The 17249-nt window shown below is 33.5% G+C and overlaps 2 protein-coding genes across 10 annotated transcripts in view; one reads left to right on the plus strand and one right to left on the minus strand.

The window, feature by feature from the left end:
* LOC123322654 (hemicentin-1) overlaps positions 1 to 17249 on the minus strand; it is a 637965-nt gene that overhangs the window by 250666 nt on the left and 370050 nt on the right. The window lies entirely within an intron of this gene.
* On the plus strand, positions 4950 to 11504 carry LOC123322657 (facilitated trehalose transporter Tret1-like). Its single transcript, XM_044910631.1, has 2 exons — positions 4950 to 5229; positions 10057 to 11504. The coding sequence occupies exons 1-2, from the start codon at positions 5175 to 5177 to the stop codon at positions 11400 to 11402; spliced, it is 1401 nt and encodes a 466-aa protein (XP_044766566.1). The 5' UTR covers positions 4950 to 5174; the 3' UTR covers positions 11403 to 11504.

Genomic DNA, 17249 nt, shown 5'->3' on the forward strand with positions numbered 1-17249 from the left:
GTTGTTTCTCTCAGTTGCAGCTCAGCTTAATGTAAGCTTTTCGTTTCTTAAATCTTCGAACACACAGCGGGGATATTCACTTTTATATTTCGTTTCGGTCTTCTTTTTATAATTTCTTGGTATCTAGAAACAACACATTTCAACGTTGAAATATTTTTTGAACTATCAACCAGAGCAGCACAAAAGTGATTGGAAACGCAAGGGATATAAGGGGCGTTCCCAATTACCCACCTGATATCGTTTCTAATTACCCCGAGTTATCAAAAGAATTAAAAATGGCTGGCATTCACTTATCCATTTTCTTTCAACTTCAAATCACGTAGGTTTAGAAAACACACCAGTATGGAATCAACGAAATATGGCACATCTAAACTTCAAAATAAGATAGTTACATCTGTTATAACACACGGAAAAATTAAAGTTGAAATGCGAAAACAATTCTTCGACTCGCCGTTACAAGAAATATGCAACTTATCGTCGCAACTTTTGACATACGCCCTGAGAATCGCTAGATGCATCCGTTGAAAATGTTGAAGACAGGGTCGCACATGAGGAAGTATTTTTTATCTAGCTGTTCCCAATTACCCGCCGTTCCCAATTACCCCACTCTCCCCTACATAGGTTATGGGCCTGTCAATGATGAATGATGAATCGATGAAAATAAATAGTACTAATGGCTTCAATTCTTCAGAAATAAACTAATCCGTTGCATTCTTTGCCACTTAATTGAGCGTTTTGTCTACATAATCTCAATTGAGCGTTCTATCCACGTACTCTCAATGGAAATAAGGAACTTCTATATATAATAGAGTAACCTGGCGCTTGACCCATTCATTCATTAGAGCTGACAATGAAAGGGATGTGCATTCTTCACTCGAAATTGATTATTGCCTCAGATTGCTTTGGATGACTCAATGAAAGAAATACTTCGCGCACGTTAGGTAACTTTTTCCTAAAAAGAGCCATTCAACTTTCCATACAAAATTACAATATTTAGGTTTATGTCACAATTGTTTACATTTTGGGAAATGATTCAAGGAACATCTTACTTCAGAATTCCATGTCTACTTCACGACGAATTTTTTTGAACGCACTTTAAATGAAAAAACTCTCGAATATATGAACGTGACTTCCTAGTTTTAGGTCAGTGAATTTTTCATCAGTCACCATCTCTAGATAATTCGAAGTACCTACACATAATATTCAGATTACATTATCGATGGATAATCTTTATAACATCATTGTTCAAACCATCAACCAATTGCATTTTAAATATGGCATGATTTAGTAACTCATGGAATGAAATTCCAAGAATTCTGAGTATGTGCTTGATCATAACGAGAGAACCAGAGAGCTTTTTTGGTAAATGACAAAGCTTACAAGTTACATTTTTTTGACGAATTTTTCTCGAACACAAGATATCACACTCGTCTTCTCATTATGACCATTACGCTGCATAAAAATACCAAAATTTCGAAGAATCCACCTCTTGAAACTAAGTTAGACGCTATTTAATAGATACTTGAGCGTTTTGTAAAATAAAAGTATTCTTTATATTTTCTCGTAAAATGGCGCCGTTTTTGAGTAATCTGATGTTCAGAAATCAAAAAGTATCTGTGAAATTTTAAAATTGATACTTAGGCCGAATACAACTCTGTTTAAAAGATCAACAGGATGTGTTGTGTCACAGATTCAGCTAGGTATTCTGAAGGTAATTTTATTTTTCTAAGGGTGGCACAGCTCATCATGCAATCTTAAAATGGCTACCTATATATTTTTATCAGGGCCGAATAGGAAAAAACAGTATGAGAAAAAACTGTTCCTTTTGACGTCAAGAATCTACTGTTAAAATATTTGTTTGAGTCAAAGACTCACTCTGTATTGTAATCATGAAGTTCTTGATGAACTTAAGAATTAACGACGGAATAAAAATGCAAGGACACTCTGAAGATGGCACGAGAAGACGTGGTGAAACGTTGGAAAATAGAAACCAAATAAATTATGGTAATGGCCCAATTTATTCAACAAGGGCATATTTATAATGAATTTCATCAAAGAAGCTTATTTGTAGTTTTTTCACTATTCTTAAAGAATACTTAGACAATTGAAATAGGCCTTTAGTTACTAATTGAAATAGGCCTTTAGTTACTTTCCTCTTCACGATATAGGAAAATACTCAACTTCCACATTGATAGGTTATTACGCATGATCGCACTCTGACTTCTTTGTTTATTTATACTTGCCTGTGTCAGTTACATCTATGGCCACAAAGAAGAATTACAGAATAATAACTTCAACCACAACTATACTACCAGAAATGCAACCGAATTCATCATTCCCTATCACAGACTGACATCAACTCAACTAAGTGTAAATCACACAGCGGTGAAGATATACAATGTTACCAGGAAAGTATAAAACGCTAAATAGGAGGAAGATTCGTACGGTACTCAAAGAAAAATTGGTTGAAAAAGCCTACTACAAATTGGAAGATTACTTCGTTTACCCAATAGACTGATATGCATATAAGTTTGTTAACATTGTTTGGAAGTGTTCTCGTCATATACCTTTATGTGTGCCTTTTATAGGTTAATATTTTATTGATTAATGTATATATTTTCGATTTTGTAATATAATAATTCTAGTTGCTGTTTAAGACACCCCATGTATGTTTGATGGGTCAAAAATTGTTTAGGGGTAATTGTAAAATTTTCAATAAACAATCTAATACAAATCCTTGCGTTATAATTTTATAAAGGTCTGGTTGTCAATCAGATCCAGGTCTCGCTTTCTTCGTTCTGTGAACAAATTCTTTTTAAGCTGAGCTATATTGTTGAGGACATAGGCTAAATATGACCCTATCAAACTGAATATTTACTTTACATTTTCATCCCTCAGCAGCCCCCGATAACCATCTGTTGTTTCACAAATTCGTTCGTGATGCGATCGTCCCCTAATATTCTCATCGTGACCCACCCTTAAGCTTATATACACGCTTTTCTTCAATGCGTGTTTCGCATTCTGCACTTCTGGGCTGTTTATTTTGAAAAAATACTTTAGGTTATGCTGGTCTTGGGCATAAATCCTAAGAACAAGGAACTAAGAAAGGAACAATCCTAATGGTAGATGGCATTCACGTGATCGTCATCAGCCGATTAGATAGGTTTCTGCATGAGCCCACCATTATTTGCCTAAATACCTACCATTTTTTTGGCTTATCCATGAATGGATGCGAAAAAAATAAGGGATGTCCAAAAATCTGCTGTAAAACTTCTTGCTTCAGTTTTGTGGAATTGCCATGCAGTAATCATGATTGATTTTTTGGATAAGGGTAAAACAATGAACCGGAGATTACTATTCGACATTACTGACCACTCTACGGGAAAAAAATAAATAGAAAAGATGCGGAAAGCAATCCAAAGGTGTTTTGTTTTCGCAGCACAACGCCCCTTGCATTTTTCCATGCAAAAAATTCGTGATTTAGGGTTTGAATTACTAGAACACCCCCCTTATTCACCAGATTTAGCTCCATCCCACTACCATCTCTTTCCTCAACTGAAAAAAAAATTAAAAGGTCGTAAATTCTCTTCCAACGAGGAGGTTATAAAAGCTGTGGAGGTTTGCTTTGCAGAGCAAGAAAAAACATTTTTTTTAGATGTCTAGAGACGTTGCAGGTTCGCTGACATTTGAATTTTGTTTTTTTCTATAGTAAGCTAAGAATTTTTCAATATATCCTCGTAGATTAATTTCGTGAAATAAAATTTCCATCACGGGAAACCTATTTCAGTGATTGTGTGGTAGTGAGACAACTATTCTGCCAAAAATAATTTTCACTCTACAGAATAGGGCACTTTTTCCTGAGGAGCACACAAGCTGAAATTTCACTGCACCTTTACTTCGGTTCAGTTCGTGATTTGTAAAACCTGACTTTTATTCACAATATTGGCGAATCCAAAAATCAAGACGCCCTCTGCCGACTGAATTACGAAACTACTTTGTCAGTACTGCAAAGTCAAAACAAGTTTTGTTCCTTATGTTTTTTCTTATCTCACGTTGTCCAAAAAAGTATTATAATTATTATTTGAAGAAGCTATATTGGGATTATCGTCTGGGTTTCTGAATAGAAATATTGATTCCGAAAAAATATTACAAAAGGTATTTATACCAGTGCCTTCAACAGGCAGGAGTTAGGTTAAACGATTTTTCTTTGCGAGAGTTTTCTGCTAAATTCAATTGACGATTTAGAAAAACAATTTCATAATTTTCATACTTCCAAATGAATGCTTTTTCTCATCTGTAAAACTTGTTCCATGAGCTGCATAATATTTATGTCTCTTGAGATTTCAGTATGAGGAATACCTATTACATAACATGGAATTGAAATACTTCAAATAGAAACTTCAGAAACTCGGTATATGCTACCTCAACATTATTAGCTAGGTTTAATTCCAATAATCACCAATATCATCGCTCAATTTTATTCCACAATTCATCCCTTTCAAATGAAGTATTTCCAAAGAATGTTGATCTTTCTTTACGAAACCAAATCAATCAATTCACTTCCGATAATTCCGATAAATATCTTGATTTACTAGAAAAACTCTGTTAGGCCGTACAAATCCCGAAAAAAGTAGGTACTGACAAACGTCAAAGTTTGTTTTCATTTCGTAGCGCCCTCAACGGTAATTGGATTCGCGAATTGACCCGAACAATTCAAAATTTTGGGATAATAATGGTCATAGATGTTGTGGATGCATGGTCATTGGCGTGACGTCAATCCGAAATGCCCTATAGGCTCTTTTTTTATTTTCGTATCGATTCGATCGAGATTTAAATACAGGTACTGGCTTTTTCACCGGATTCGTCCTAACACCGGTATCTTTGAAGAACGACCTAATCTGAGCTAAGTCTCATCATCACAGGGACTCCGACTCATCCTTGTCGTTTGAAGTGGCATCCATTTCATTTTCGAAAGCCACCTCGCTCCAGATTGTTTTCGAACTCGAATGCTTGTTCATTGAAGTTACGATTTCGGTATTCCAACCGATTTTCCTGTATAGGTTGAATGACTCTAAATTAATATAATAATAATAAGTCTTTATCTACGAAATAGGTACTGGAATACGATTATTTGGTTGTTATAAGTGTAGTGAGCAGTGTGTTCAGGAATTGAAATGTGGCCGGCATGGATACCTAAAAATATACTGGTCTATGTTGCAGTTCTAACAGGTAAGGAAGGAATTTTGATGATAATAATGTTCATATTTTATTCCCATTTCACATCTTCAAGATTATCAGAGTATTTTTGAAATGATATATTTCATGTCGTAATGTTCAAGACAAATTGCGAAGTGGAGTAGACGAAGAAAATAATTTTTATCGCCTGGTACATAATTTTGAGTTACGAGAGGTGTGGCTGAGTTTTGTGACAGGGTCATTCACTTTTCCTGTAAAACGATATTGTTTGATATTTATCTTCTTCTGTTCATTGTAACGTTTCAATCAAATCAGATGGCACATATGTTAAAAAAAAGTAAATATGTAGTTAAAAAGCGTTGAGTTGACTATGATTTATGTTTGATACGTCTTATTATACAATGAGAAATGGAATGAATCGAGTAAATCACAGAGAGTTTTTTGCCGTTTCTCGGACAGGTCGATAATTGTTCCAAATTGATACTTTTTGATAGGAGAAAATGAAAAAAAGGTGGAGGAAAAAAGTGTTTCTTTTGACCTCGAGAATCTACTGTTGAAATATTTGTATGAGTCCAAGATTCACCTTGTATAAAGGGGAAGAAGGGACGATTTATTCATAATCTCTATGAAGTACTCGTTAATTTTCCCTGTTGAATTTGATGACCACCTGCATGTGAGTATTTTGGGTATACCTACTCATATTCATCGTTTTCCTAGTTACTGAAAAGATACTTAGGAGTTTATCTTTCTGGGCGATCAGGGCAGAGGTTTTTTATTGTCCAATCGTCAAACTGTACAACAGACTTAACGATAGGTGAATAAAAAAACACTAAATGGAATGATTTTCATTATGGAAATATTTGAACCAATACACGAAGATGTATTAGTATCTAGTTATCCTAGACCAGTTCCATGCATGAAAAAAATATTGCGTTACCATAGCAACGAACAATAACTCATAAGAAGTGTCATTGTGAAGTTTGAGTCCAAAAAAGTAAACCAGAGTTACACGATAAATTAAAAGAAAGAAGACGTCCACCGAAATTGTGAAAATCGAAAAATTGGAGCATCGAGCCATCATCAAGTACCTGTATTCAAAAGGATTAAGAGGTCAGCAGATTTACGTGAATATGCTGAATACCCTTGGTGATCAATGTCCTTCGTATACGACCGTGAAAAATTGGACTGCAAGCTTCAGAATAGGTAAATTTTCCATTGAAGATGATGACATGATTTTATCAGACCGTCAAATTGAGCTAAAACGGATATCTGTAGCACTGAATATTTCATACGAACGCGTTCATCCAATAGTTTACGTCAATTTGGACATGAGAAAAATTGCTGCAAAATGGATCCCCAAATGTTTGAATGTTGACCAAAAACGTGCAAGGGTAGAAGCATCGCGTTCGATCTGTGCTCGATTTGAAAACGATGTAGACTTCTTAAACCGAATTTTTACTATGGATGAGACTTGGGTACATTTCTACGATCCAGAAACAAAGCAACAATCGATGGAATGGCGACACTCTAGTTCTCCAAGTCCTAAGAAGTTTCGTGTCCAAAAATCTACTGGAAAAGTTCTTGCTTCAGTTTTTTGGGATTGCCATGGAGTAATCATGATTGATTCTTTGGATAAGGGTAGAACAATATAGAACAAATCTCATGTTGCCATGCAAAAAATTCGTAATTTTGGGTTTGAATTACTGGAATATCCCTCTTATTCACCAGATTTGGCTCCATCCGTCTATCATCTCTCTCCTCAACTGAAAAGAGGTTTAAAGGGACGTAAATTTTCTTCCAACGAAGAGGTAGTAAAAGTTGTGGAGGTTTGATTTGAAGAGCAAGAAGAAACATTGTTTTTGAAAGGTCTAGAGACGTTGGAGGTTCGCTGTAATAAATGCATCCAATTAAGTGGAGAATATGTTGAATAATCAAATATTTTGACATTGAAATTTTGTTCGGTTATATAGTAGGCTAAGAATTTTTCAATATATCCTCGTAGGTGGTAAACAATTTCCATCTTCAACCTCCTGAACAATGACATGTGGAAGGAAATATGTAAAATTTAAGAGACTTGTCGAAATGAAATCATTTCATTTAGTCTCTTTTCATTAGGATTAGAAGACGACATTTTCCGTGCCAAAATTCACTGTTCGACTTTTGAATATTGACATTGTGAATGGTCACAATGAAATATTCAGAGGATGATTAGCTCCTTACATTGTGGTTTTATCTGTATCCCTAAAGAAAGTATAGCGGAACATATAAAACTCAATTAAGTGACAGTCATGTAAGTTAATCTATATAAGATGCATGTCAATCAATATTACACCTGAATGAAGGAATAACGTATCAGATAATTCTGAAAAAACAAATTTTTATTCAAACAATTGGAATTACTACATTGTCTAGCCGTACGCTGCGATATTATCTCGAATGGAATTTCAATTATATTGCAGGTACTTAATGAGATAAGCATAGTTGACAAAAGATTTTTATTTTGTCAATTCAGAGGGAATCCTCATAATTGATCAAAGGGTATATGAGGATCTGAAGTAAGTACTTGGTTGAATATTGACATTTTATTTTTATGAATTTTTGTCTGGATGATTCTACAAAAATGAGATAATGAATCATTAAAACAAAATTTACTAATACTTTTATCGCATATAAAAATGTATTGTTTGTAGGCGTCCAATCTTCATACTTGGCTAATAGAAAAACTCATTATTCCGATACTTTCAAAAATATCGAACGAGTTGAGAACTAAAACTTGGCTATAAAAGTTTTGTAGATTAATGCATTGATAGCTAGTTAAAATTTACCGTACTCACTTCTCGAATGATTAAAGGTAACTAGAGAAGGAACTACACAAAAAAGTTAAGGGTTACAATTAACAGGCGGTTTTTTCGAAACTGCACAAAGAATCAAAAGGTGAGAAGATTGAGAAATCGTTCATATTGAAATAAGTCACTGCTGACAGAGCGATAAAAGGAACATCGAAAATCATTTAACACTTTCAATCTGATTGCAGTGACTGATCGTTTCGTAGGAAGAACTAGTAGTTTCCAAAGAAGGGCTGCTTGTCGTTCCCAAAACCTATTCTTTCTTAATCATTGTTCATCGGTCGGGGTATGATGCAGGTAAAACCTCAAACTATATCAGATATGCCAAACGTTACCGGTAATAGAAGAGATTGTCATCAGAAGAAGACAAAACGCTTGACTCTTTCATGTACCTATAGATTAGTATGGACCAGAAGTTCATTAGGGGGGTGTGAAATCTTTGAATAATTCGATGGTCCATTGTTATTTGGGAGTGTCTGAGTAAATTGATTGAATGAACCTATTCTTTTCATTCCGTTACTCATTAATTAGTTTTATCTGTTACCTGAATGAATTTTTATGCCAGTCTTCTGCACCTCTCCAAGAAGAATTTCTTAAATAGTTTTTAAAATTACTTTAGGCATACCAATTTTATTAATCAACAGGTTATTGGCTTGATGAGAAACATTGAAATTGTGTGTATACTTTAAGTGAAATTTTTTATAGCACAGTTGAAGAAACGTATTATTTTAAACTGCAATGCTTATGAATCTCTACCCTTTATTATTTATTATATTTATGAGTAAGACAAGATGAACATGAAAATAATGGACCTTAGGAAAGTGCACACACTAATTTTTGATTTATTATTGAAATTTACCACGTTATTGAAATTATGGACGTCTCGATGTTGCTGTGTCCTGGTTTTTCAAATCAACTATCTTTTAAATGAAGAAGGATGACTTAAGCCTGGTTGTAGGAACTTCAATTATAATTTTTTAAGGGTCCATTAAAATTTTGATTTTTCACTAAACAGGTTATACAGCGCTATGGGGCAGCGGTCGATTACTCTAATTCTATGAACTTTACAAAAAAGAGTTTCGAATAAAACTTTCCTCTTTTTAAGTAGAGCATCTCCATAAATTATTTGGAAATATACAATGTGTTTAGTTTCTTCTACAAAGCTATCAACTTCGTTGTTTTAAATGGAAAACCCTATATATTTTTACATTTTTGAATTTCTTGTTAAATTTGAATATAATTTTGATAACCCAACTATGTCTGAATTCTCAACGGTTTTCTTAAATTTGACGTTTTATTAATATTTTGACAGTTTGAGGTACTTACATAAAGGACTACAATAGCTCTGTCTCTATTCCATGTAAATGATTCAAATTTGGACTGTGTTTAGTCAATGATACCCTAGAAATTTTCTTTGTAAATAACCATATTATATACAGTGTCCACGAAAACGTAGATCCATTATCAAAACAGAAATTCATCAAAATCTTAATTTTTTTAAATTGCAACCCATATTTTTTTTGTGTTCATTATTTAAACATTTTTTGTTCGCTTTTAGTTGTTTTAAATAATGAACAGAAAAAAATATGGGTTGCCTTTTGAAAAAATGAAGACTTTGATGAATTTCGTTATGATAATGGATCTATGTTTTCGTGAACCCTGTATATATTATGGTTATTTAAAAAGAAAATTTTGAGTGTTTCATTTATTCACTAGACACAGTCCAAATTTGAATCAATTACATAGAATAGGGACGGAGCTATAGTCCTTTATGTAAGTACCTCAAACTGTCAAAATATTAATAAAAAGTCAAATTTCTCGAAAACCGTTGAGAATTCAGATATAATTGTGTTGTCAAACTTAAATTCAAATTTAACAAGGAATTCAAAAATATAAAAATATATAGGGTGTTCCATTTAAAATAACAAAGTTGATTACTTTTTTGACCCGCTGTATCGAAGAATCCACGTTAAAATAAATTTTTTTCAGAAACTGATGTAAATTATTCTTACAGCACACTTCGGAGTTTTTCTGAACGGGACTTACATCGCATGGACGTCGCCGGTGTTGGTCAAACTAACATCCCTCAACGATAATCCCTTGGGAAGGGTCATTTCTAACTCAGAGCAAGGATGGCTGGTATCCATTGGAGTCTTGGGAAACTGGATGGGATCCTGTACGAGCGGAGTCTTCGCCAAAAATTATGGAAGGAAGACAGCGTTGATCGTTTACACTATACCTAGTTTAATATCGTACGCAACATTTTGCATCGCTGACACTTTCTGGCTAATGCTGGTGGTGAGGTTAGTTGGAGGCATCACTAGCGGTGCAATGTTTACAGTCGATCCGATGTATTTTGGGGAAGTTGCAGAACCGAAAAACAGGGGTTTATTAGGCGGAGCTATGAACGCCTTTTTAAATATAGGAATTTTATTCGTGTTGTGCGTCGGGCCAAGTTTTTCATTTTTTTGGTTACACGTTATTTTAACCGCCTGTCCCGTACTGTATATAATCATGATGTTTCTTATAGTCCCGGAATCACCTTATTATTTGATAGAAAGTAACGAGAAAAAAGCAGAGAACGTCCTGAAAAAATTGAGAGGAGAAGAAGATGTGAAAGCTGAATTGTCACAAATAAGAGAATACGTCCACTGTAAAACCGAAGACACTGGTACCATTTCCGAGATTATCCACAACAAGACAACAAGGAAAGCACTCATAATAGGATGCGGGCTACTTATCTTCCAACAATGTTCTGGTGTGGGAGTCATAATGAGTTTTGGACAACTAATTTTCGAAGAGGTTGGTGACTTTTTACCGAGTGACTTAAGCGCCATCATCTTGGGAATAGCCCAAGTGATATTCAGTCTGATGGCCCCTCCACTAACAGATAGCTTGGGAAGAAAGATTGTGTTGATTTTTTCACATTTGGGCATGTCGCTGTCTCTCCTCCTTTTCGGTGTATATTTTCTGATGAAGGAATACGGAGCCGTTGTTCATTCAATATCATGGTTGCCGTTGACGGCTTTGGTATTCTTCAAATTTGCTTATTCCGCAGGATCTGGACAGATACCTTTTATAATTATTGGGGAAATTTTTCCACAGAGGATAAAGGGACCAGCGTCCTCCATCACCAGTGTGGCTACATCTGCAACTGCCTTAATACTTGCCAATTCTTATACAATGTTGAAAGCATCAATAGGAATGGGTTACACATTCTGGATTTTTGCATCCATGGGGATTTTCGCGACGTTATTCATTATCTTCTTCGTTTTAGAAACTAAGGGAAAGAGTTTGCAACAAATTCAAGAAGCACTTCAAAAGTCGAAGAAGACTGATCTACGTTCCTGTAACCTCTAAGAGGTTAATGATTAAAATCAATTGCAGAGTAGCATATTATAAAGATATTTATACTAGATGAGATCTATTTATAGTTTTCTGTAATGCATCTAATTATTTTCATTAGTAAAGCTGACATATTATTATTATTACTAAATTCTTTAATACCATATTGCGTTGTTACACTGTTATGTGAAGAAGTAGAAATTATGAGCATACAGCAAAGCGATGTTTCCCATCTTACCATAAATATGTAATTAATGTGAGTACTTATGTTATACTAAGCATGATACACAAACAAAAACACAACAATCATATATAAAATGGTGCCTCGATGAAGTAGCAGTGGATAGCATTCTAGGAAAAGTCATTTTAAATCCCCACTTGTTAGGTTAACTTTATTGGCTCAGAGAAAAGATTTTATATTCTGTTTGAATCATTTCAGTTTTTGTGAATATAATCAGAATTCGAATGAAAGAAAACAAGCATGCATATAATTGAAGAGGAATGAGAATTCAAGCAAATCGTCTTGACCTGTAGCCTTATTATAAGCCTCATCACTCAGTATTCATTGTTAGTTGAAGTTTATTTGTATTTGTGATAAGTTTGTACCAATCTTTTATATTAAATGAAAATATCTGAAATTTACATCGTTTGAATGAAACCCCTTCCTCATAATGTAACTTTATACCTATTATTTCAGTTATTCTTCTAAGAGTTTCCATCACATGTTGTCCACTCACAATTTTCAATATCTACCAACCTATGGATTATAATATAAAATTATTGAAAAAATTATATTTATAGCCAGGCTTGAAAATGTTTTCGGAATATACATTATGGTGCAAATTTTCTGTTAAAAAAGAAATTTTTGTTGCAGAAACCCATATAATTATTTTTGACATTACCCAATTTTAGACCTTCATGCAAATGACGTAATCATTGATATGAGAGTGATCACGTCATCGATATTATATAATGGGGATGTATGTCATGTGAAGCCTCAATTTGAAAATCTTTCAATTACTTATTCAATGGTATAAATCAGAATTCAGGATCTATCATTAAGTATAGTGTGAATACAATCGTGTTAATTTATTTTAGTCTCATATTTTTTTATGAGAGTACTGTAATTTATCATGGTTATTGAAATTATAATAAGTGCTCAGATTGATAACCTTCAGCAATAATGCAATAAGAGACTAACTAATTTTCAAAATTTTCCAAGAGATCGGGTGTTGTACATTTTTGTGTATTTTCATGTACAGGATGGGCAAAATTAGATGGAATTGAATGGCAACTCCCTAACCTTAAGAGCTAGAGAGCGTTTCCGACCTTGATTTTCAAAAGATAGATAATGGCCAAAACAGCATTCCTGTATCTTCTTTTGTTTTCAAGTTATAAGTGAAAACTCATTTTTCTGCTCTTTGAGTTGGTGCCTGTATTTTGTTTGGTTTCAGTGATATCGAAAAACAAATTTAACATCATATAGACACTTTTTTATGTAGAATGTAGTGGCGTTAGTCAAAGATTTTTTCAATCCAGTACTTAAGTGATATAGTAGTAACTTTCATTTTCTTAAATATAAATCCTATGTTTTTTTTTGCATATTTCAGTCCAAAATATTTTTCTGATTCAAAATATTTAATACACGTTGTGTCTTTAATTGTGCTTCCAATAAAGAACTCAATTTGTAAGTAGCTTTTTGTCAAATTTGTTTCACACTGTTCATCATCGCTGTTTCCACTTCATGTAAAGATTAAAAAATGGTTTCTTTCGTGATGTACTCTTGTTTCCATTGCAATTTCAAAATCATTTAAATGACAAATTTTTGTCGTATTTCAATACAGTTGATATCAATCCCTAAAATCAGTTAATGACAATCATAACTGGGAACAACTAGCGTTAGACAGGTCACACTGGAGGTCTATGGTGCAAAGTTATAATGGAGAATCGAGAAGAATACAGCGGCGGCCAGATCTGGTTGGTGACTATCCATGCCCGGGGTGTGGAAGGATTTGTAGTTCACGGTTGGGTCTCTTCAGTCACAGGAGGGCACACAGTCGCAAGTAGTACTAAGAAATTATAAGTCTGTTTTTTTTTCTTTATGTCTTTTTGTTGATTTATTCCCGGCAACGGGTTACAGCAATGATGATGATGAATGTTGATAGGAACGAAATGAAAACGAAAAACAACACAAAGAAATTGATTCTCTTGTGAAATTATTAATTTTATATTGTCCACCTGATATGAAAATTTGCCCGCCTTACAATATTTCCAGTTAATTGATTCATACCTACTATAAATAGGACGACTTTTCCCTAGAAAATGTATTCATAATGGAAAGTGAAAAAAAATTATCATTCATTTTTCTTATCAATTGTTGGAATCGATTTTGCCCTCAAGCTAACGACCCGAACCGGTCTTTCAGGAAAACCTCAGAAATTGTATAAAAATTATCTTTCTATTACGGTCGAATTGATTGTTTACCACTCATGACTTGGAATTGTTTCGGGCGATAAATAGCACAGGAAGATTAAATTTAGATCGTTGAATTCCGACGCCAGGAAACAATGGAAATTAAATTTTTACTGTTTCGGAAAAAGCTTCCATAAGGAGAAAATTCTCATTTTCAAGTATAATTCGTTCCATTTCCAATCGGAGGATATTGGAGTTGAATTTCGATGATAAATGGAAAATCCTAGAGTCGATCGCTCCAGACAGGCTATTAACGGGGACGGAGCCAATTATGCTGATGACGAACGCAAGATTCTGCTGACACGACATAATTTGAAAGTGGTGAACCGCTTCACCTCCTTCTTTAGATTAGGAAAACATACTGAAGCTGTGAAAGAAATAGTGAATGCGGAAAGGGATAATCAATACCCGGCAGATTTTATTGAAAAAACAATATTAAATTTAGAAAGAAAAATGTCTAACCAAAATCATTATAATGATCAGGAACAACCAACAAACCGTCAAGAACAACCAAATTTATTGAACGTAATTCCTTATGTTAATGGCCTTTCAGAAGAAATGAGAAGAATCAGTTCCAAATTCAACATAAATGTTTTTAAAACACAAAATGATTCAAGATTTATACTCACAAAAACGAAACCTTAAAATAAAAAACAAAAATAAAAAAATTATATTTACAACATTTCCTGTATTTGTGGTAAAACTTATACAGGTGAAACGTCTAGACCTCTAGAAATAAGAAAACGCGAACATAAAAATAATATTGAAATGGAGAAACTAATAGATCACAGATAGCAGATTATGTTTGTTCTTATACAGGAGACCACATGATGGATTGGAATAACACTATCCACGTGTCCACGTGTATTTTATTGAATCAAAATAATAATTTGGTAGGAATACATCATATTTGTATTAATTTGCTGAAAAGGGATATTTCAAAATTAAATGAATCAACGTTTCTATGCAAACTCTGTTTCTATGTATTGAAAATTAATGTCAAATAAAAAGCAAAAATTCAGAAGATTTTCTGAAATTGATTTTCGTCTGATGAAGGAGTCTGATATAGACTCCGAAGTGTTACTATATATATAATTATAATTTCAAAGTTCTTTTTTCAGTTCATTGTTAGCAACAATTTTTTCTACTTGATTTGCTGCTGACACATTAGTGCAAGAATTTACGCAGGAGCAAATCGTTTATTTAAATTTTTTTAATTGATTTGGGAGTGAAAACCCTAAAAAGTTCCAGGAAAAGTTGTAAGAGTAGTTTTGCTCTTGGAAATTTTTGCCATGCGAAAATATAGAAGCACGTCGAACAGCATAAAAAAAAATATTTTGAAAATGTGTCGATAGAAATAGTAACGAATACTCATCATATGTTTTTCCAGGATGGCACAGCTCATTATGAAAACTCAAACTGGCTTTATCCTTTTATCATGGCCGAATCTGAAAAAATGGCGAAGAAAAATAGTATTTCTTTTGACCTCACGAATCAGCTGTTGAAATATTCGTACAAATATTGTCCACCTGATATGAAAATTTGCCCGCCTTACAATATTTCCAGTTAATTGATTCATACCTACTATAAATAGGACGACTTTTCCCTAGAAAATGTATTCATAATGGAAAGTGAAAAAAAATTATCATTCATTTTTCTTATCAATTGTTGGAATCGATTTTGCCCTCAAGCTAACGACCCGAACCGGTCTTTCAGGAAAACCTCAGAAATTGTATAAAAATTATCTTTCTATTACGGTCGAATTGATTGTTTACCACTCATGACTTGGAATTGTTTCGGGCGATAAATAGCACAGGAAGATTAAATTTAGATCGTTGAATTCCGACGCCAGGAAACAATGGAAATTAAATTTTTACTGTTTCGGAAAAAGCTTCCATAAGGAGAAAATTCTCATTTTCAAGTATAATTCGTTCCATTTCCAATCGGAGGATATTGGAGTTGAATTTCGATGATAAATGGAAAATCCTAGAGTCGATCGCTCCAGACAGGCTATTAACGGGGACGGAGCCAATTATGCTGATGACGAACGCAAGATTCTGCTGACACGACATAATTTGAAAGTGGTGAACCGCTTCACCTCCTTCTTTAGATTAGGAAAACATACTGAAGCTGTGAAAGAAATAGTGAATGCGGAAAGGGATAATCAATACCCGGCAGATTTTATTGAAAAAACAATATTAAATTTAGAAAGAAAAATGTCTAACCAAAATCATTATAATGATCAGGAACAACCAACAAACCGTCAAGAACAACCAAATTTATTGAACGTAATTCCTTATGTTAATGGCCTTTCAGAAGAAATGAGAAGAATCAGTTCCAAATTCAACATAAATGTTTTTAAAACACAAAATGATTCAAGATTTATACTCACAAAAACGAAACCTTAAAATAAAAAACAAAAATAAAAAAATTATATTTACAACATTTCCTGTATTTGTGGTAAAACTTATACAGGTGAAACGTCTAGACCTCTAGAAATAAGAAAACGCGAACATAAAAATAATATTGAAATGGAGAAACTAATAGATCACAGATAGCAGATTATGTTTGTTCTTATACAGGAGACCACATGATGGATTGGAATAACACTATCCACGTGTCCACGTGTATTTTATTGAATCAAAATAATAATTTGGTAGGAATACATCATATTTGTATTAATTTGCTGAAAAGGGATATTTCAAAATTAAATGAATCAACGTTTCTATGCAAACTCTGTTTCTATGTATTGAAAATTAATGTCAAATAAAAAGCAAAAATTCAGAAGATTTTCTGAAATTGATTTTCGTCTGATGAAGGAGTCTGATATAGACTCCGAAGTGTTACTATATATATAATTATAATTTCAAAGTTCTTTTTTCAGTTCATTGTTAGCAACAATTTTTTCTACTTGATTTGCTGCTGACACATTAGTGCAAGAATTTACGCAGGAGCAAATCGTTTATTTAAATTTTTTTAATTGATTTGGGAGTGAAAACCCTAAAAAGTTCCAGGAAAAGTTGTAAGAGTAGTTTTGCTCTTGGAAATTTTTGCCATGCGAAAATATAGAAGCACGTCGAACAGCATAAAAAAAAATATTTTGAAAATGTGTCGATAGAAATAGTAACGAATACTCATCATATGTTTTTCCAGGATGGCACAGCTCATTATGAAAACTCAAACTGGCTTTATCCTTTTATCATGGCCGAATCTGAAAAAATGGCGAAGAAAAATAGTATTTCTTTTGACCTCACGAATCAGCTGTTGAAATATTCGTACAAATCCAAGGCTCACGCTGTATAAATTATACAGTGTGAGTCTTTGATATTTTTTTTAGTAGATTCTTGAGGTCAAAAGAAATACTTTTTGCCCATACCATTTTTTTGGATT

Source organism: Coccinella septempunctata, chromosome 1, assembly GCF_907165205.1.
Source record: "Coccinella septempunctata chromosome 1, icCocSept1.1, whole genome shotgun sequence".
Classification (NCBI taxonomy): Eukaryota; Metazoa; Arthropoda; class Insecta; order Coleoptera; family Coccinellidae; genus Coccinella; species Coccinella septempunctata.